Source organism: Typopeltis vanoorti, chromosome 5 (assembly GCF_054136105.1).
Source record: "Typopeltis vanoorti isolate ZY-2024b chromosome 5, IOZ_Tvanoo_1.0, whole genome shotgun sequence".
In the NCBI taxonomy this organism is placed as follows: Eukaryota; Metazoa; Arthropoda; class Arachnida; order Uropygi; family Thelyphonidae; genus Typopeltis; species Typopeltis vanoorti.
The window spans coordinates 49,508,646-49,526,992 of record NC_143553.1 but is presented as its reverse complement, the minus strand read 5'-3'; the positions used below and the strand labels follow the sequence as shown (position 1 = coordinate 49,526,992).

The 18,347-nt window shown below is 37.9% G+C and overlaps 1 protein-coding gene across 1 annotated transcript in view; it reads right to left on the bottom strand.

Moving 5' to 3' along the window:
- Positions 1-18,347, bottom strand: part of LOC150106392 (uncharacterized) — a 264,780-nt gene that overhangs the window by 151,642 nt on the left and 94,791 nt on the right. Inside the window, exons 7-8 of the mRNA XM_090392418.1 lie at positions 12,790-13,074; positions 3,397-3,518 (exon numbers count right to left, since the gene is read on the bottom strand). Of these exons, the coding sequence (XP_090248544.1) occupies positions 3,397-3,518; positions 12,790-13,074 (407 nt within the window). The remainder of the gene's footprint in view (positions 1-3,396; positions 3,519-12,789; positions 13,075-18,347) is intronic.

Genomic DNA, 18,347 nt, shown 5'->3' with positions numbered 1-18,347 from the left:
TCAAATGCCTTCGTTAAATCCAAGAAAACAGCAGTATATGCCTTTCCCTCATCTTCTGCTCTTGTAACTTTATTATAAAATAAAAGGCTAGCATATTACTAAAACAAGAGCGCACCCTCACAAATCCATGTTGACTCTCACAGATAACATTGGGCAGATGAGAGTAATGTTATGTACAGTCCCTCACTACTTTCTCCAAGATCTTAACAACTACTGATTACACACAAACTGGCCTATAATTAGACACTTCCAGTCTGCTACCGCCCTTATGCAATGACACTATCTTACCTTCCTTCCATTCCCTGGGCACCTTTCCTGTAGCCAGACTTTCATTGAAAAGCCAGGTCAAAGGAACTGTCAGTGCCTTAGCACATTCTCTCAAAACTTGTGGTGAAATACCATCCAGTCCCACAGCTTTACTGACATATAGAGTACTCAGTATTTGGAACAAGTTTTCCTCCTGAACCTCTAAAGTCTCATCCACAGTAATGAATTGATGCACAAATTCTTGTTCAAGCACTGTCAGCAAAAACACAACCCAAAAGATGGGTGCATTTTTGCACCCATCTTGTGCAAAACGTTTTCATTTGCAATTCTTCATGCAAAATGTATCCTACACGTTCTTTTGAAATGCCTAAATTCTCAGCAATTTCATGCACTTTGACTTACCGGTCATCCAATACCATATTATGCACTGATCAATGATTTCTGGTGTTGTTACACTTTTCGGAAGTCCTTCACGTGGATCATCTTCAAAGCTGGTACGGCCACGTTTAAACTCGGTAGCACATTTCTTAATTGTTGAAAACTAAGGAGAAGAGTGCCCACAAACTTTTATGAACTTCGAATGAATTTCTTTTGCCGTTAAACCTTCTTTTACAAAGAATTTTATAACCTCACGATATTCAATTTTATCCATTTAAAGGGATACAGACAACACTTTGGCTTCTGACAGCTGTATAAAAAAAAAAACTACTTGATAGAATGACTTCCAATTTCGCATCAATGCTTATGACACCAACTTAGAAAAAAATCTTGCCGATAGTGTTGCCATTTATGGTCGAGGCCGAGAACATTTCAGATCACCCACGTATTTATCGCTGTTATATTTTGCTATGAACCACATTCACCACTGGTGAACACAACATCCACTACCAGAGTGTATTCCATTTATACACCAGCCACTGCTTTTTTACTTGAAACTTTAGAGACGGAAACCTCTTATTCTTCTACCATCTAAAATCCTATGCAATATCCCCTCTGTATGTTTGAAAAACCCTGTTATTAACTTATAAGTTTCACTCATATCATTTCTCCACTCATCTCTTTCTCTCTACAATTCATATTCCCTCAATCTATCCTCGGAATCAACATTCCATAGTCTCAAGACAAACTTAGTCACTTTCCTCTGGATCTTTCCCCAAATTTCCTTATCTCATAGGTATCTGATGATCTGCATGCAGTAATCCATTTGTGTGCGCTGATCAATGTTATATGTAATGGCTCTCATTTCCTTATCCCTACTTCAGTATCTTTTTCATTTTGGCAGCAATCCTCTGAGTTACTTTCATAACTTTTGCAATGTGTTCCCTGAACCTCACTCCATTCAACTCCCAATGAGTAAATTAGTTAAATATGTTCTTCAGAAAAAAAAAAATATATTAATTTTATTTTTATTAAAAGAAAGAATAATACTTATCCATTATTTCATAACTTTGTATCCATAGTACCTGCACAGTATGAAACAACAATATCCATTATTGTTTTTATATCAAAATGGTGCGTTCATTTTAAAAACTTAAAAAAAAGATTCTAAAATGACAAGAATACAACTTTTGCTACCATGGTGCTGCACTATCAAAAAGTAATTCTACACAGAATGTATTCTGGTTAGAGCTACTGTTTACACACACTGCTTCCTTGCATAAACACTCTTATCTATCCCTTAAGGATATGTGCTTTGCATTTTGGGATACTAAGGCAAGTGATACGAAGTCATTAGTTTCTATATACGAGTTGCTTAGTCCTGAAAATACTTCAGGCACAAACTTTGTTTGCTTATACTTGGATAAAGGATTAAACCAAGAATATAATTTCTTAATAATTTATATTTTAAATTAAAAATCCAATAAATAAATTCCCATCAGAAATAAATAAAACTATTCCTGATATTCAGAATTGAATTTTGCCTTTATATCTGGTCTGCCACAACTAGGAAAATTCTAACCCTGATAATCAAAATATTAACTGCAAGCTCATGTGTAGATAGTATTATGTTGGAATAATTATAATACTGGCTGATTAAAGTTTGAATAATGAGTGGGTTACCTAATGGCTAAAAGGTCCAAATATAAAAGGGCCTTAATAATAGAATGGAGTTTTTTTTTTTTTACTTATCCAAATACATTGGTTTAAGAACATATTAGTAAAGACAGTTGATAGTTATTATTATTAGTAATACTAGTAACATCTAACCTCCACAGAGTCGAAGACTCATCATGGGAGGTACACACTGTTGCACACAATGCTCATCCCACTGTTCATTAAACTGATTCAATGTGTCTACATTCACAACACACTTAGGCAATGCATTCCACTCACGAATCATTCTCCATGCAAAGAACCTGCTCTTTACTCCTCTGGTCACACCCTCCTTATACAATTTCCAGTGATGGCCTCTTGTTCTACCTCCCCTCTCTCATTCTATGAAAAATCTCTTCCATGTCAACCTGATAACAACCCCTGTCTACTTATATGTCTCAATCATATCCCACCCCTTTTCCTCCTATTCATGAGGCTTTTCAACTTACATTTTCTCAATCTGTCTTTATACTCTGCATTCTAAAGACCACTGACCACCTTTGAGAATCTTTTCTGGACCCTTTCCAATATATCCTCATCACCGTGAAAATCCGACAACCAAATACATGCACAATTATCCATATGATGCCTGATCAAGGCCTTATACAATAGCATCATAACTTCTCTATTTCTGCATGTCAAAGTCCTCTGTATCATTGCCATTATCCGATGTGATTTCTTCACAACTTGTGCAATATGGCCTCTGAATTTCAGGTCCTTGTCCACCATCTCCTCTACTTCCTTTTAAGTGTCCCTACGAAGTGTATACTTTGCATCACATTGTTGCTTACAAAATCTCAAAACCTTATACATGGCAACATTAAACTAGTTCTACTTACCTGCCCTTGAAATCTATTCAGGTCTTCTTGTAAGGACATAACAAAGGCTGCTTGACTCTGCATTGATCTCCTCAGTTTTGCATCATCTGCAAACAGCTGCATATCACGTTAAACCCATCCCAATATCATTGACATACAAATTTAGCAATAAAGTTAACAGAGATAATCTTAGAAAAAATGCTCAAATTATGCTCACTTCATTTTTTTGTGCCATTGTTGGTACAAATCTTCTGCTTGCTGTTTCAGTTCTTGTTGATGTCTGATGATCATTTCATTTTGATCTTTTTGCCATTGCAAACAAGCTTTCATAATTTCTGACTAGAAGAACAACAGAAACAAAAAAAAGCGATTAACACAGTGAAGGAAATGTTATATTCAAATAAACCGCAGTTTCCATTTTAGTATCAATATTAACTAATCCTCATAGTCAGTTTTAATAATATTGATATTATTTTTATTTTCACCAATTCCCACCCACAAAAAGTTGTAAGCCTATGGTATATTAATACCATGGATAGACTAAAGATTTTTTTTTATATTTTTTATAAATAATTCAGAAACCCTGGTTTAGAGAAAAAAATTTTTAATTCAGTTTGTTGTCACACAGAACAATGGAATTCATCTCCCACCTAAAGATAATCAAAAACATCCATGCCTACAGCGAGATTTAAACCCACAGCCTGTTGGTTGGAGAGTGGGTATGCTAACCATCTGGCCAACCAGGATAGCATCTATAACATTTATCAGCCTTTATTCTGTAATGAATGTATTTTCTTTGCACTGCTAGCATAAACTGCCTACTAAAATTAGACAACATATTCCAGTAATGTGTATAGCATTATAACTGGTGTTGGGGAAAGGGACTCTTCCTATTAACTTCTTGATGAAGGTTAACTGTGTTCATATATACTTTTGTCTGCTAAAAGTCTAGAAATACATGGCTTGCACCATGTATTTCTAGACCTATCCTCCACTTATCTAGCATCGACTGTAAGTCTTCTGAGTTATCACTCATCAGGACAATGTCATCAGCATATAAAACTCTCAAATCTACATCCTATGTTCAATCTCCTCCATATTAATGGAGGAGATTGAACATAGGGTGTAGATTGAGATTTTTTTCATGTATCTGCTAATCTGTAATTTATATTTCTTCAGTGGCTTTTGACATTCAGCATTCAGCAAAAAAATCAGCCTATATTTTTCCATGTATCTGCTAATCTCTGTAATTTATATTTCTTCAATGTTAAACCCATGAAACTCTAGAATGTTAAATGGCTTCTGACATTCTAGAGTCATGATATTGCTATTTTTTAATACCAACTCCATTCATGAGGTTGCTATAGTACAACAATATCAAGTGGCTAAGGAAGAAAGAGGCAACCTATTGATATATTTCTTGAAGAGTCCTCAGAGAAAACAGCTTGAGGAAGACTGTTCCAAAAGAATAGAGAAAGATAGAATGAAAGAGAAGAATGAGGAAGTTACTTTAGTAAGATTGAAGCCGAGCTGTGTATTGATCAGTAGCTGTTCATGCTTCTGTTACAGTGACCAGTTGAATAGAAAAAGTCATAAGCCAGAAACAGAATTTTGAAACATCACTATTATTATTATTCTTATTATTATTTCCCAAGACCTCATGGAGTCAAAGACTCATCTGGGAGATCCTTTTATCACACACACATCTCATCATACCGTGTCTTAAACATACTCAAACTCCTTGCAGACACCGCACTCTCAGGCAAGGCATTCCAATCATTCACAACTCTGCACAAAAAAAAAACCTGCCTCTCACTCCCCTACTCACACCCTCTTTATACAGTTTCCAGGGATGACCTCTGGTTCTCCCCTGATCTCCCACTATTCTCTGTAGAACATCTCCACCATTGATCTTATAACAACCCCTTACCAACTTGTAGGTCTCTATCATATCTCCCCCCTTCCTTCTCTCCACCAGACTCTGCAATTTACATCTTCTCAATCTTTCCTCATACTCAACATTCCAGAGGTCAGAAACTACCTTAGTCAGTCACCTTTGGACCCTTTCAAACATCTCTTCATCCTTCTGAAAACCCGGTGACCAAATCTGGGCACAATAGGCCATGTGTGGCCTAATCAAAGCCTTATACAATGGAACAAGGATCTCCCTACTTCTACACGTCAGTGTCCTCCACATCATTCCCAGAAGTATTTGTGTTGTCTTCACAATTTTGGCGATGTGTCGCCTAAATTTTAGATCCTTATCCACTATCACCCCCAGATCTCTTATTTCCTCTACCTCCAACAATATATTCTCACCAAGCATAAATTCTGCATCCCATCTTTGTTTTCCAAATTTTAAAACCTTACATTTCACAACATTGAACTCACATCCCCATTTGCTTGCCCAATCACTCAATTTATTCAAGTCTTCTTGCAAGGCCACAACATCTTCACTATTCTTTATGGTTCGTCCCAACTTTGCATCATCTGCAAACAACTAAATATCTCCATCCAAATCTTCGCCAATATCATTAATATACAAGTTAAATAGTAATGGCCCTAAAACAGACCCCTGAGGCACTCCACTAGTGACTTTCCTTTTCCTGGATATCACACCCCCATACACAACTTGTTGATACCTATCAGATAGCCAGTCTCCAATCCAATGCACTAATCTAATATCCAACCCCATCTACTCTAGTTTGACTGTCAACTTATCATGAGGTACTCTATCAAAAGCCTTTGCAAAATCCAAGTATATTACTGTGTATCCTTCTCCTCTGTCCAAGGAAGCAGTCACTTTATTGTAATAAGTAAGTAGATTACTAAAACATGACCTCCCTTCAGCAAATCCATGCTCTCCATCAAAGATTATACCATTGTTGTCAACCCAACTCTGGATCCTAGTTCTCACAAGCTTCTCCAACAACTTAACCACAACACCTGACACAGAGATAGGCCTATAGTTTAATGCTTGAGTTCGATCACCTCCTTTATGAAGTGGCACAATTTTGCCCTCCTTCCACTCTTTACGAACTTGACCAAGTGCAAGACTCGTATTAAAAAAATATGTCAAGGCAGGTGTCAACTCTCTGGCACATTCCTTCAGAATATGTGGTGATATATTATCAAGTCCCACAGCCTTATTTACATCTAGTTTACTCAACTCCCCAAACACCTCTTGCTCACTTACAGTCAGTCTCTCCTCCCCATCATCAACTGCTCTCAATCTCTCCATGAAGTCACATTCACAAGATTGAAAGATCTTTATGAACTGCTCATTAAGTATCTCCACCACACATTCTGCAACAGCTGTCTTTATACCATTTCCTCCAATCAATGTCATCCTTCCATAATCATTCTTTCTTTTGCTGGCTACATATCGAAAGACCTTAGGATTCTTTTTGGCTTCATTAGCTAAGTGCTGTTCATGCCTCTCTTTAGCTACTTTCACCAACCAAGTCACCCTCCTTGCCTGGTCTTTGTAGACCTCATGAAATTGGTTACTTCCACTTCTCTTATGCTGCCTCCACAATGCCCTTTTTCTCTGTATTGCATGCTTAATCTCTTTATTCATCCATCTCACACCTACCTTATTTAACCTTCTCACCCTTTGAATACATTTAGACATTGCATCTACTAAATAGTTTTTGAAAATCCCCCAAGCTGCATTGAACTCTTTTCCAGCTAACTCCTCATTCCATGCTACACCCGCAAGCTGAGCTCTTCATAATCACTCCCCCCCTTGTAGTTCCACATATACCCTTTTTTCACAGGGGTCCTTGCACTGCTGGCAACTACCCAGGTAATCACCTCGTGGTCACTTTCACCAATTGGTGGGTGATTTGACACCTCATTTATAATTACATCCTCTGATGAGATGACCAAATCCAAGACCCTTAATCCTCGTGTGCCCTCTGTTACATATTGTCTGAGGTAATTATCCCTCAAAAACTCAAGAAACTCATTTTCTTTACTTCCAGTTGCTATCTCTTCATTCCAGTCTATATTGCCATAATTAAAATCACCCATAATGATCACCCTTTTCTTATTTGCTTGGCTTATTTGACTATACATTTCACTATCACCACCATCCACATTACCAGGTCTATAACATCATCCCACCAAGTATTTGATTCTATTCACCTCTATCTCACACCATACTGCCTCAAAACCACTGGCCCTATTTCCCTCTTGCGTATGGACATAACTCTTTCTCTGTCATCAATAGCACTCCCCCTCCCTTTTTATCCCTTCTATCCTCACGAAACATATCATACCCTTCCATCTCTATTCCTGTCAGGATGTCGTCCTCATCTAACCATGTCTCACTTATTCTGACAATCTTTGGGTGAACAGATGCAATTAGTGCAACCATTTCATCCGCCTTGTTTCTTATACTTCTAGCATTGGTATACAAACATGACAGCTCATTTCTGGATCTACAGCTAGTTCCACTGATACCACTCACTCGATGTGATCTCTCCATGCTGGACTGGGGCCATTTCCCTTTCTGCTTCTTCATTTTAGAACCCTTTTCAATTTCATCTGTTTCCTCTTGATCCCAGGTCATCCCATTTCTTTCCTGCCTACACATGCTCTCACCTCCTCTTGGAGCATCCACCTTTCTCACACTGTGTACCCCTGTTCACCCTGAGCCTCCCCGTTTCCCTGCTCCTCTTGCACACCCATTCTCTCATTTTCTATACTCATACCACTCACTTCCCCATTCATTTCCACTTCTTCAATCTCTCCTGCTCTTCCACATCACCCCCCCCTCTCAATCTGATTCATTCTCTCTATTCATTTCTCTACCTTCCAGCAGCAGTCTCTCCAAGCGACTCACACCATAACCACTCAAATGCAGTCCATCACTCCCATACAGCTCACTTCATCCCTCAAACTCATTCCACACATTAACAAACTGTACTCCCATCTCCTCACACATTTCAGCCAGAATATCATTCATAATCCTTGCTCTCTGCCTCATTTCACCACAATCATACCTAGGCAACACACTGACTACCCTTCCTGTCACACTATTCTCTTTTATCTTTCCAAGCAGCCTCCTGACATTCATTCTGACATGCTCTTTGTTCTCTCTCAAATCACTTGTACCAATTGATACAATTAACTCTTTTGCTCGCTCCCGCCTCATATCCAATGCCTCAACCACTCTACTCATTTTACCACCTGGAAAACATACCTTGTACATTTTATCCTCTAGCACACCTTTAATAATGGAGTTGCCATACAACGCCACTCGCTCATCTTTCATTAACTCTTTCATGCCATCATGATTTATTTTAATAGTTTTGACCTGAATTCTCTTAATTTCATTCTGCATCCATTTCATTTCTTGCCTCATCCAATTCACTTTCCAAATCTCACGACACATTCTCTCTATCATTAAATCTTTCTAACTTTCTAACTCTCGATCCACTCTTCTCACTTTCCCTCTCATTCTTCTTACTTTCACTCTCATTTATCTTTCTTTGTTTCCGTACTTTCGGACTAACATGCGTCCAACTTTCGCTATCATTCTTCTCACTTTTACTCTCATTCATCTTTCTTTGTTTCAGTACTTTCACTAACGGGAATAGAACCCAGGTCTTTCCGACCGAAGGGCATTGTCTATACTGACTGACCTACGAAAGCTCATTGAAACTCCACACTCTATTATGAGAATAAGAATGCAAGATGAACAAAGTAACAGGCAGGGAGACACAGTGTAAGAAGAATGAAAATCTGGAAGCAGTAATAAATGTACAGTAATCTACTATTTATCTGACCTTCAAAACAATGACTCTTCAATTAAGTGACCCTTGCATGCCAACCCACTTCTGATACAATGCTATGTAACTGTACCTCAATTAATTGACCTTTAGTTATCATAACGGCAAATTACCTTCCCAATGTGGTTAAATAAATAGTATATTACTATATGTATAGAGATACGATTGTGGTCTGAAAAGTTCTTGGCCTAACAATGAAAAAACGAATTTATAAATTTTTCAACATAATCTTCCTCAAGACTAATACATTTATTCTAGTGATGCTCCAGCACCATTATCCCATCCCTGTAGTGGTTCTCAGTAAGATCTGCAAAATACCCTTCTACAGCTGCAATCACCTCTTGATTTGAAGAAAAATGCTGACCAGCGGGAAAGAGGTTTAATTTTGGGAAGAGATAGAGTGAGCCAAATCTGGGGAATAGGGTGGATGTTTCAACAATTCATAGTGCAGATCCCTTAATTTTCTCATTGCCAAAACACCTTTGTGGACAGGTGCATTGTCCTGATGAAAGATGATTTTTTTTTTCTTCTGTAAACCAGGTCTTTTCTCACGAATTTTTTTGTCTAGTCTGGTTGAAAGATCGGAATAATATTCCACGGTTATTGTTTTACCCTTTTCAAGATAATCAATAAACAAAATGTCTTTAATATTCCAAAACACCTTTCCTGCTGATGGAAGAACTGAGTTTGTCTTCTTTGGCTGAAACAGGCTTCTGTCCACCGTTTTGACTGCTGCTTGGATTCTGGTGTGTAAGGATGAATCCAAGTCTCATCCATAGTAATAAATCGATGCACAAAATCAGTTTTATTCTTATTAAAACACTCAGCACTGTTCAGAGATTTTCATGCAAGTGTGTTTTTGATCTGCTGTGAGCAAGCACAGCACCCATCTTGCACAAAGGTTTTTCATTTGCAATTCTTCATGCAAAATATATCCTACACATTCTTTTGATATGCCTATAGTCTCAGCAATTTAACACACTTTGACTCGCTGGTCATTCACGTGAAGAACGTCCAAAAAGTGTAACAATATCAGACGTCCTTCACGTGGATCATCTTCAAGGCTGGTACGGCCATGTTTAAAGTCGGCAGACCATTTCTTAATTCTCAAAAATGAAGGAGAAGAGCGCCCATAAACTTTTATGAACTTCGAATGAATTTCTTTTGGCGTTAAACATTCTTTTACAAAGAATTTTATAACCTCATGATATTCAATTTTATCCATTTCAAGGGATACAGACAACACTTTTGCTTCAGACAGCTATATAAAACAAACTACTTGATAGAATGACTTGCAATTTCATATGGATGCTTATACCAGATGTATCAACTTAGAAAAAAAAAAAATATTGCTGATAGTGTTGCCATCTACGGTCGAGACCGAGAACCTTTCAGACCACCCTCGTAGCATGTATGTTGTATGTATTCATGTATAGGAATGGGATGGCCAAAGATGCAATGGGAAACAGTTGCATCTAGGAAGATATCTTGGGTAAGAAATTGAAGGATAGCATGTGTAGGACTGGTTATACAAGGCGGAAAGGGGGGGGGGGGGTCTGGAAAGTTTAGATAAACACCAAGAACAAAAATTAATTCCAAATAGTTTCTTAGCCGAATAAGAAACTCACAAGAGTTTTATGCCGAATATAGTAGAAACTATATAAAGTTCGGAGATTCCAAGCGTAAGCAAATACCTGGATACTGCAGCAACTGACCCTAAAGGTAGTGCAAGCTGAGGTAACTCGCGTCAAAGGTGGAGCAAGCTCCAATCACTATTCTTGATATTTACCCATAATGTGAACTTAGCTCCTAGGAGCTGTATTATTGTTCGCCATTATGAGAGAAGGTCACTACCCAGATCAGTTTCAATCTTTATTGAGGTCTCATCAGTGAGTAGGCAGACCTAGTTAATATCAAGTTAAACAAGTTATATGTCACCGAATTGAAGCCTTTGGCTCTTCATATATCTAAAAATTAATCAATTTTATATCTTCTTATATATAAGAAGATATAAAATATCTTCTTATATCTTCAAATATCTTCAAAACATGGGGTATAAAGAATTTTAAGATATGTTCTTTCTTGTGGCTATACAGTTGCTTTAACATAATTTTTGTTCTAGGTGTTTATTAGAACTTTCCAGATACCCCCCCCCCCTCAACTTGTAGATCAATAAATGAATTTGTTTTCAATGAAATAATTTTATCTATATTGCTTCTGGCAGATCAAATATTGAGTTTATTCACACAGAAATACTTAAAATAAATGAAACATGGTTGGATGATATATCCTGATCAGAAAGAAATGGAAAGGTATTTTTTTTCCTGAGGATAGAAAGGACAAGAAGAGGAAGGCATGCTGTTGATGATAGCTGGAGAATTAATTATGTCTACACAAAGTTGAGATACAAGAAATAAATATTGGCAGTAGTTTTGAGGCAGTATGGAGTGAGCTGGAGGTTGATAGGGTGAAATATTTAGTTTAATATTACTATAGGCCAGGGAATGTGAAGACAGATAAATAACAGACAAATTAATTATGACAATATTGATTCTGGATTCTTTCCTAACAGTATGGATATAGCATGTGTTGAGTGTATATATATATATATATATATATATATATATATATATATATATATATCTATATATATCTGAAATTGTTTTATTTTTTATTAAATCTATTTCTTCTTCTTCTTCTCTTCCAGCTTCACTGGTCTTCCTCTCTCTCTCTTTCCCTTTGGTATCTATTTCATAATATTTTAAAATAGCCTCTCGCTATAACAAACTTACCAGAACCCAAGAATACATGTAGTTTGTTATAATGGATAGCTTACTATGTAGTGAATTTCAAAGTGAATGCTGGTCTTGAAATTCACGCTTGCTCTTGTTATTATTCAAGGAGCGAGAGGTGTGATTGAAGTATGATTAGCAGAATAATGAATTACTGACCATTTAAATCTATATATTTAGAAATTTATGTACATTTAATCATACAAATACAACATTTATTTTGCAAATGATATTCTATCTTTTTCAATTTAGCTACTTGAATACAAATTCTACCCTACGGTTCTTTATGAACTGGTCAATAACATCGCAATAAAAAGTCGGTTGTAACTTAATTTTCCCAAGCAACATGCACAATTGTAAAGGCTGGCTAAAGCTCACTGGCTAGAGCTACTTTGACTTCATATGGCCTGTGTTTAAGACACATGAAGGGAGCGGAAATGGCTATGCACGTACATGAAAATCACAGTGCTGGAGCGAGGATCTGGAAGCTCTGACAGCCAAGCGAGCCAAGGTAGCTTTGACTAGACGAGCAAGCATCGGCCTTTGATACACAATGCAAAGCTCAATTATTGCCATGCAAGCTTAAGACGTCTTCTGTCTACAAAAATAAAAGCCTAAATGGAATGCTTATAAATGCATGAATTTATTAACAAATAAATATTACTTCTTTCTCAAGTAATGAGCTTACGCAGCAAGCATGGAGAATTTGCCCCTGGTGAATTTCCTTTGGAATACCATTATGCCTCATTGGCACAAGCTGCAACTTTTCAGTACTGTGTTAGAGTTTGTTTGCTATAGTATGAGTTGACTGTATTCTACTTCCCTTAAGATTTATAAAAACTCACTACACTGTTTTTGCTTAAAGAACAAAAAAAATATATAAAAAATAAGATTTATAGAAAAAATCACTACACTGTTAAAGAACAAAAAAAAAATCAATTTGCTGTGAGGTATGTTTAAAAGCATGGTCAATCAAATTTACTTCCCTGTATTATAATATAAATTGGTCCTCATACTGACCTGTGACAGTTTCAGATCTTCTGTAACACTTTGCAATTGCTTTTCTTTAAGTTGCAAACTGTATTTCAGCTCTTCAGCTCTAGACTTTTCCACAAATATATCTTTCTCCAGATCTCTTAGATTTGCATCCTTCTCTTCAAGAAGCATGTGCAAACAAGCAAGGTCTTCTGATTCACATCTCATCATCTGCTGAATCTGTGAATGAAGCATTTCTAACTGATTTTCTAAATTTTCTTTTTCCATAGTATGTTGAATTCTTAAATCATCTGACTGAGACTCATTATCCTGAAAAAACAAAATTAGATCTTATAAAATATCTGTATATGCATATATACACAAATTTGAAATATTGAGACCCCCCCCCTCCTTGTTTTGGAATAAAACATACTGATAAGTATATTCCTGTTGTCACATATAGCCTATACTGCTATATAAAGCAAATGGATATAACCTGGAATCAGGTGTACATCTACACACAGAATGTGAGAAAACTGAAGCATTCATCCTTCATGTGAAAAGAACTGGGTTCAAATCAGCCAGGATATGAGTAATCTTTATAAGCACTACAAATTCAGTGGTCTTCATAGCGTTAATTACATCAATGTAATTCCACCCAGACAAAACTAAACATGTATGTACTATTAGTAGTGGAGAAAAACTAATATATTTCAAGAGAGAGAGAGAGGTGTTATCATAGGCTGGCACATGAGTGGCTTCTCTGTTTGTGACATCTGTAAAGAAGACTTCAATATCCAAAAACAGCTATGGACAATATTACCAGACAACAAAAATGCAGAGGAAGACTCAAGAATCTAATCTTACAAAGGGTGCAGAAATTGTGGCAGCCCAGTATTTCAATGATTAACCAAGAGTTCAGAGTCTATACAGAATTAGGTTAATGGTTGCACAATCATTGTTTATATGATAGGGCAGTTGTATAAGCCAAACATCAACCATGGCGATCAACAGAGCAGAATACACTAGTGTATAAAACATTGTAACTGATCTTCCATTGTAACATTGGAAGGCTGTGAGAAGGCAATGAATCATACTATACAGCTATCTAATCAAGTGGGTGTAGCAGATTCCAGGAGAAGTCCTTATGCTTAAATGTATAAGAAGTTCACTAACTCTGAAGTTTGGTAGTGGAGATGTAATATTCTTGAGCTGATGAGATGTAATATTCTTGAGCTGTTTCATCTAGTATTGACTCAGACCAAATTAATAAATGTTGATGGATATGCAACACTCCCTGCATTGTGGCAATTATACATATACAATGATATCTCTTATGCACTAACTGTATTGTGCTATTTCTGACATAGTTTAATGAAAATACCACAAAAAAACTTGACTAGCCTGCACAGAACCTCAAATCTCAATCCGAAACAACATTTTTGGGAATTGGAACATTGGGTGCAGAACAGTTTATGAGAATATAAGTCACATTTTGTACCATTCTTTCTTTACTATGACCACTAGCCGTTTTGTTGGATGCAGTGGTCTAATCTACATCCAATGTTCATAGAATTAGGGCTCTGTGCAGGCTAGTCAAGTTTTTCATGGCACTTTCTCTAAACTATGCCAGAAAAGCACATGTAAGTAGGGAGCAGTTCGATGACATGTTTAAAGATACATGGATCGGTCCTATATAACTGCCACAATGTAGGAAGTACTAGATTATCTGGTAGTGTTGCATATCCATCATCATTTATTCAACCAGTTGGAGTCAATACCATGAGAAAAACAACCCAAGACCATTACTTTTCCACCAAACTGCAGAGCTGGTGAACTTTACACATTCAGGCATGAGGACTTTCCCTGAAAGTGTGATCGTAACTAAAGGGGAGCCCATACTACTATAGAAACGTGTGCAATTTAAGTATTCTCTGAAATACAGCAAACCCCCTCCCCCCAATATATTTCGAAATAATGTGTTTTTATTAATAATAAAATTCACTATTATTTTTATTATGATCATCATCATCACCAGACCTCTAACAGTCAAGAGACTTATTATGTGAGATTCCACTCTCACACACAAAGAACATAAAACCATTCCTTAAACTTATTCACTGTTTTTGTTCTCATCTCACTCTCAGGCAGTGCATTCTACTTATTATTCTCCATGCAAATAACCCCTTCTCACACCATTCTTATACAGCTTCCAGGGATGGCCTCTTATCTGTCTCTCCCAATTATATGAAAAATTTTTTCCACCTTAATCTGGTAACAACCCCTTACCAACCTGTCTGTTTCAATCATAAGTCCCTTCCTGCTATTCACAAGGCTCTGTAAATTGTATTTCTTCAATCTTTCTTCACATCCAACTTCCAGAAACTGGAACCCATCTTAGTCAATTGTCTCTGGATGCTTTCCAATATATCCTCATTTGAAATGAGGCTTATACTGGCATACATTTTATAGATAAATACCATCATACAAGTATCTGGTTGACATGGCAGCAGGGTGACCATTGCAAAGGACATAGTGGAATTAGTGAATGGGAACTTTATCAGTATATAGAAGAAAGCAAGTATTAGGAGAACTGGAAGGAAAGAATCAGAGGTGTATTCAGGTGTTCATTGGGTTAGATGTAAATAAGGCTGTGGGAATGAATGACATATCACCATGTGTTCTTAAGGAATGTGCACAACAATTAGCTAAGCCCTTGCCCTTGAGAGGATTTCGGATGGACTGGAAAGTGTACAAGATTGGTGGAAACATAATTCAAAAGTAATCCTGAGCTGTGCAATCGAGGTGCTTGGTGAGACATCTGGAAAGATTAGAGAGCAGAAGGAGGGTTGGTGGTGGAATAATGATGTACAAGTGGCAGTGACAGCTAAGAGGAAGGCAAAGCAGAAGTGGGATGAGTCAAGAGTGGAAGAGGACAGAGAGGTGTACAAAGAGAGAAAGCAAGAAGCCAAGAGAGTTGTGGCACAGGCGAAGGCCATGGCATATCAAGATCTGTATGATCAATTAGAAACAAAGGAAGGACAGAGAAAAATTTACCAACTAGCGAAATGTAGAAATAAAGCAGCTAAGGACATCTTACATGTGAGGCAGATCAAAGATGCTGAAGGAAGAGTATTATGGAGGGATGTGGACATAAGAAACAGATGGAAAATATACTTTGAGGGACTTCTGAATGAGGAAAATGCAAGGACTCACAGAGGAGATGGGCAGCCTTCTGAGGGGATGGTGCAGAACATCAGTAGAATGGAAGTGACGGAGGCCATGAAGAGGATGAGGAATGGAAAAGCGGTGGGCCCTGACAGAATTCCAGTGGAGGCATGGAAGGCACTGGGGGAAGAGGGAATTGACCTGCTGTGGGACCTGTTCATGAAAGTTTGCCAACAGGAAAATATACCCGAGGAATGGAGGGAGAGTACTCTTGTTCCCATCTACAAGGGTAAAGGGGATGCACAAGACTGTAAAAATTACAGAGGAATAAAGTTGATGTCCCACACAATGAAGATCCTAGAAAGGGTTCTTAATGGTAGATTGAGGGAGGAGGTGGAGATTGCAAAGGAACAATTTGGCTTCATGCCTGGTAGATCAACAACAGATGCTATCTTTGGGTTACGACAGATGATGGAAAAATATCGAGAGAAACAAAGGGAGCTACATCTGGTATTTATTGATCTGGAGAAAGCATACGATAGAGTGCCAAGGCAAGAAGTCTGGAGATGTCTGAGGGAGAAGAAGGTGCCAGAGAAATATGTCAGGTTGGTGCAGGAAATGTACAGAAATGTGAAGACAAGTGTTCGAACCTGTTTGGGACAGACAGAAAGTTTTCAAGTAACAGTTGGCTTGCATCAAGGGTCAGCATTAAATCCGTTTCTGTTTAATATTGTGATGGAGGTGGTAACAGAGGAGGTGAGAGAAGATGCACCTTGGACAATGTTGTATGCAGATGACATCTTGCTGTGTGTAGATTCAAGAGAAGAAGCGGAAACTAAACTGGAAAGATGGAGAAAAATACTGGAAGAGAGAGGTATGAGACTGAGCAGAAGTAAGACAGAGTATATGTGTTGCGCAGTGGGCGGTGGCCAGGAGACAGACCTGGAGCTGGAAGGAAATGTCATCAGGAAGGTGAGAGACTTTAGATACTTAGGTTCGACAGTGGAAGAAGATGGAGGAGGTGAGAAGGAAGTGGGATGCAGGATACAAGCAGGTTGGAGGAACTGGAGGGAGATGGCTGGAGTGTTATGTGATAAGAGGGTGCCGATCAATCTGAAAGGCAAAATTTATAGGACAGTAGTGAGGCCAGCTATGACATATGCTATAGAAACTGTGGCCCTGAGGAAAAATAACATCAGCAGGATGGAAGTAGCAGAGATGAGAATGCTTAGGTGGATGTGCGGGGTGACCAGAAAGGATCATCTGAGAAATAACTATGTCAGGGGAACAGTAAAAGTTACGAACTTAGGAGTGAAAATACAGGAGGCAAGGTTGAGATGGTTTGGTCATGTGATGAGGAGGAAGGACGAATATGTGAGAAGAAGGGTCATGCAGATGGATGTGCAAGGAAGGCGGAAGCGTGGGCGGCCAAAGAAGAGATGGAGGGAGCTGGTAGAAGAGGACTTGAAGATGAAGAACTTGGATGTGGTGACAGCCCAAGACAGGAAGGTGTGGAGGAGACTCATAACAAACAGTGACCCCACTTAAGTGGGAGAAGCTGCAGAAGAAGAAGATTGGGTTAGATGTAAATAAGGCTGTGGGAATGAATGACATATCACCATGTGTTCTTAAGGAATGTGCACAACAATTAGCTAAGCCCTTGACCTGGTCATTTAATAAAAGCATTGCCATGGGTAAGATTCCTAAGGAGTGGAAAGAAGGAAAAATAGTAACACTCCACAAGCATGGTTTTAGGACAGAAGTTTCCAATTACAGACCAGTCTGTATAACTGCACTTGTAGTTAGGTGTTGGAGAGATTGGTTAGGAACAGAATACAAGATTGGGTTGATGGATATATTATTCTTTATGATGGTCAGCATGAGTTTGTAAAGGATAGGTCTTGTTTCAGCAATTTATTTGCATTTTATGATAAGGTAATGCATGTGCTAGATAAGAGAGAATCATATATGGTGATATTCTTGGACTTGGCAAAAGCATTTGATAGATTATCACATGATAAGTTGGTGTACAAGCTGCAGAGGATAGGAATAGATAGTATATTGGTTAGTGATTGGCTCTCTGAACGATACCAGCAAATTGTGTACGTTGGAGCAGAGTCAAAAAAGGAAGGTAACCAGTGGTGTGCCCCAGGATTCTGTTGGGCCCTTGCTGTTTAACTTGTATGTAAATTATATATCTTGTGGACTGACTGAGGATCTCTAGCCACTTGCTAGAGATCCCTAGGGGTTGTAGTTTTAATATTAATAAGTGCAAGGTGTTACATTTTGGAGTACAGGCTGTGTGCTATATTGATGGTACTGTACTGTAGAAAGTGGATGAGATTCAATATTTGGGAGTGATGGCTGACAGCAGACTGAAGTTTAGAGGCCATGTTGCAAGTGTTGTCAAGTCTGCACATTGTAATCACTAGGAT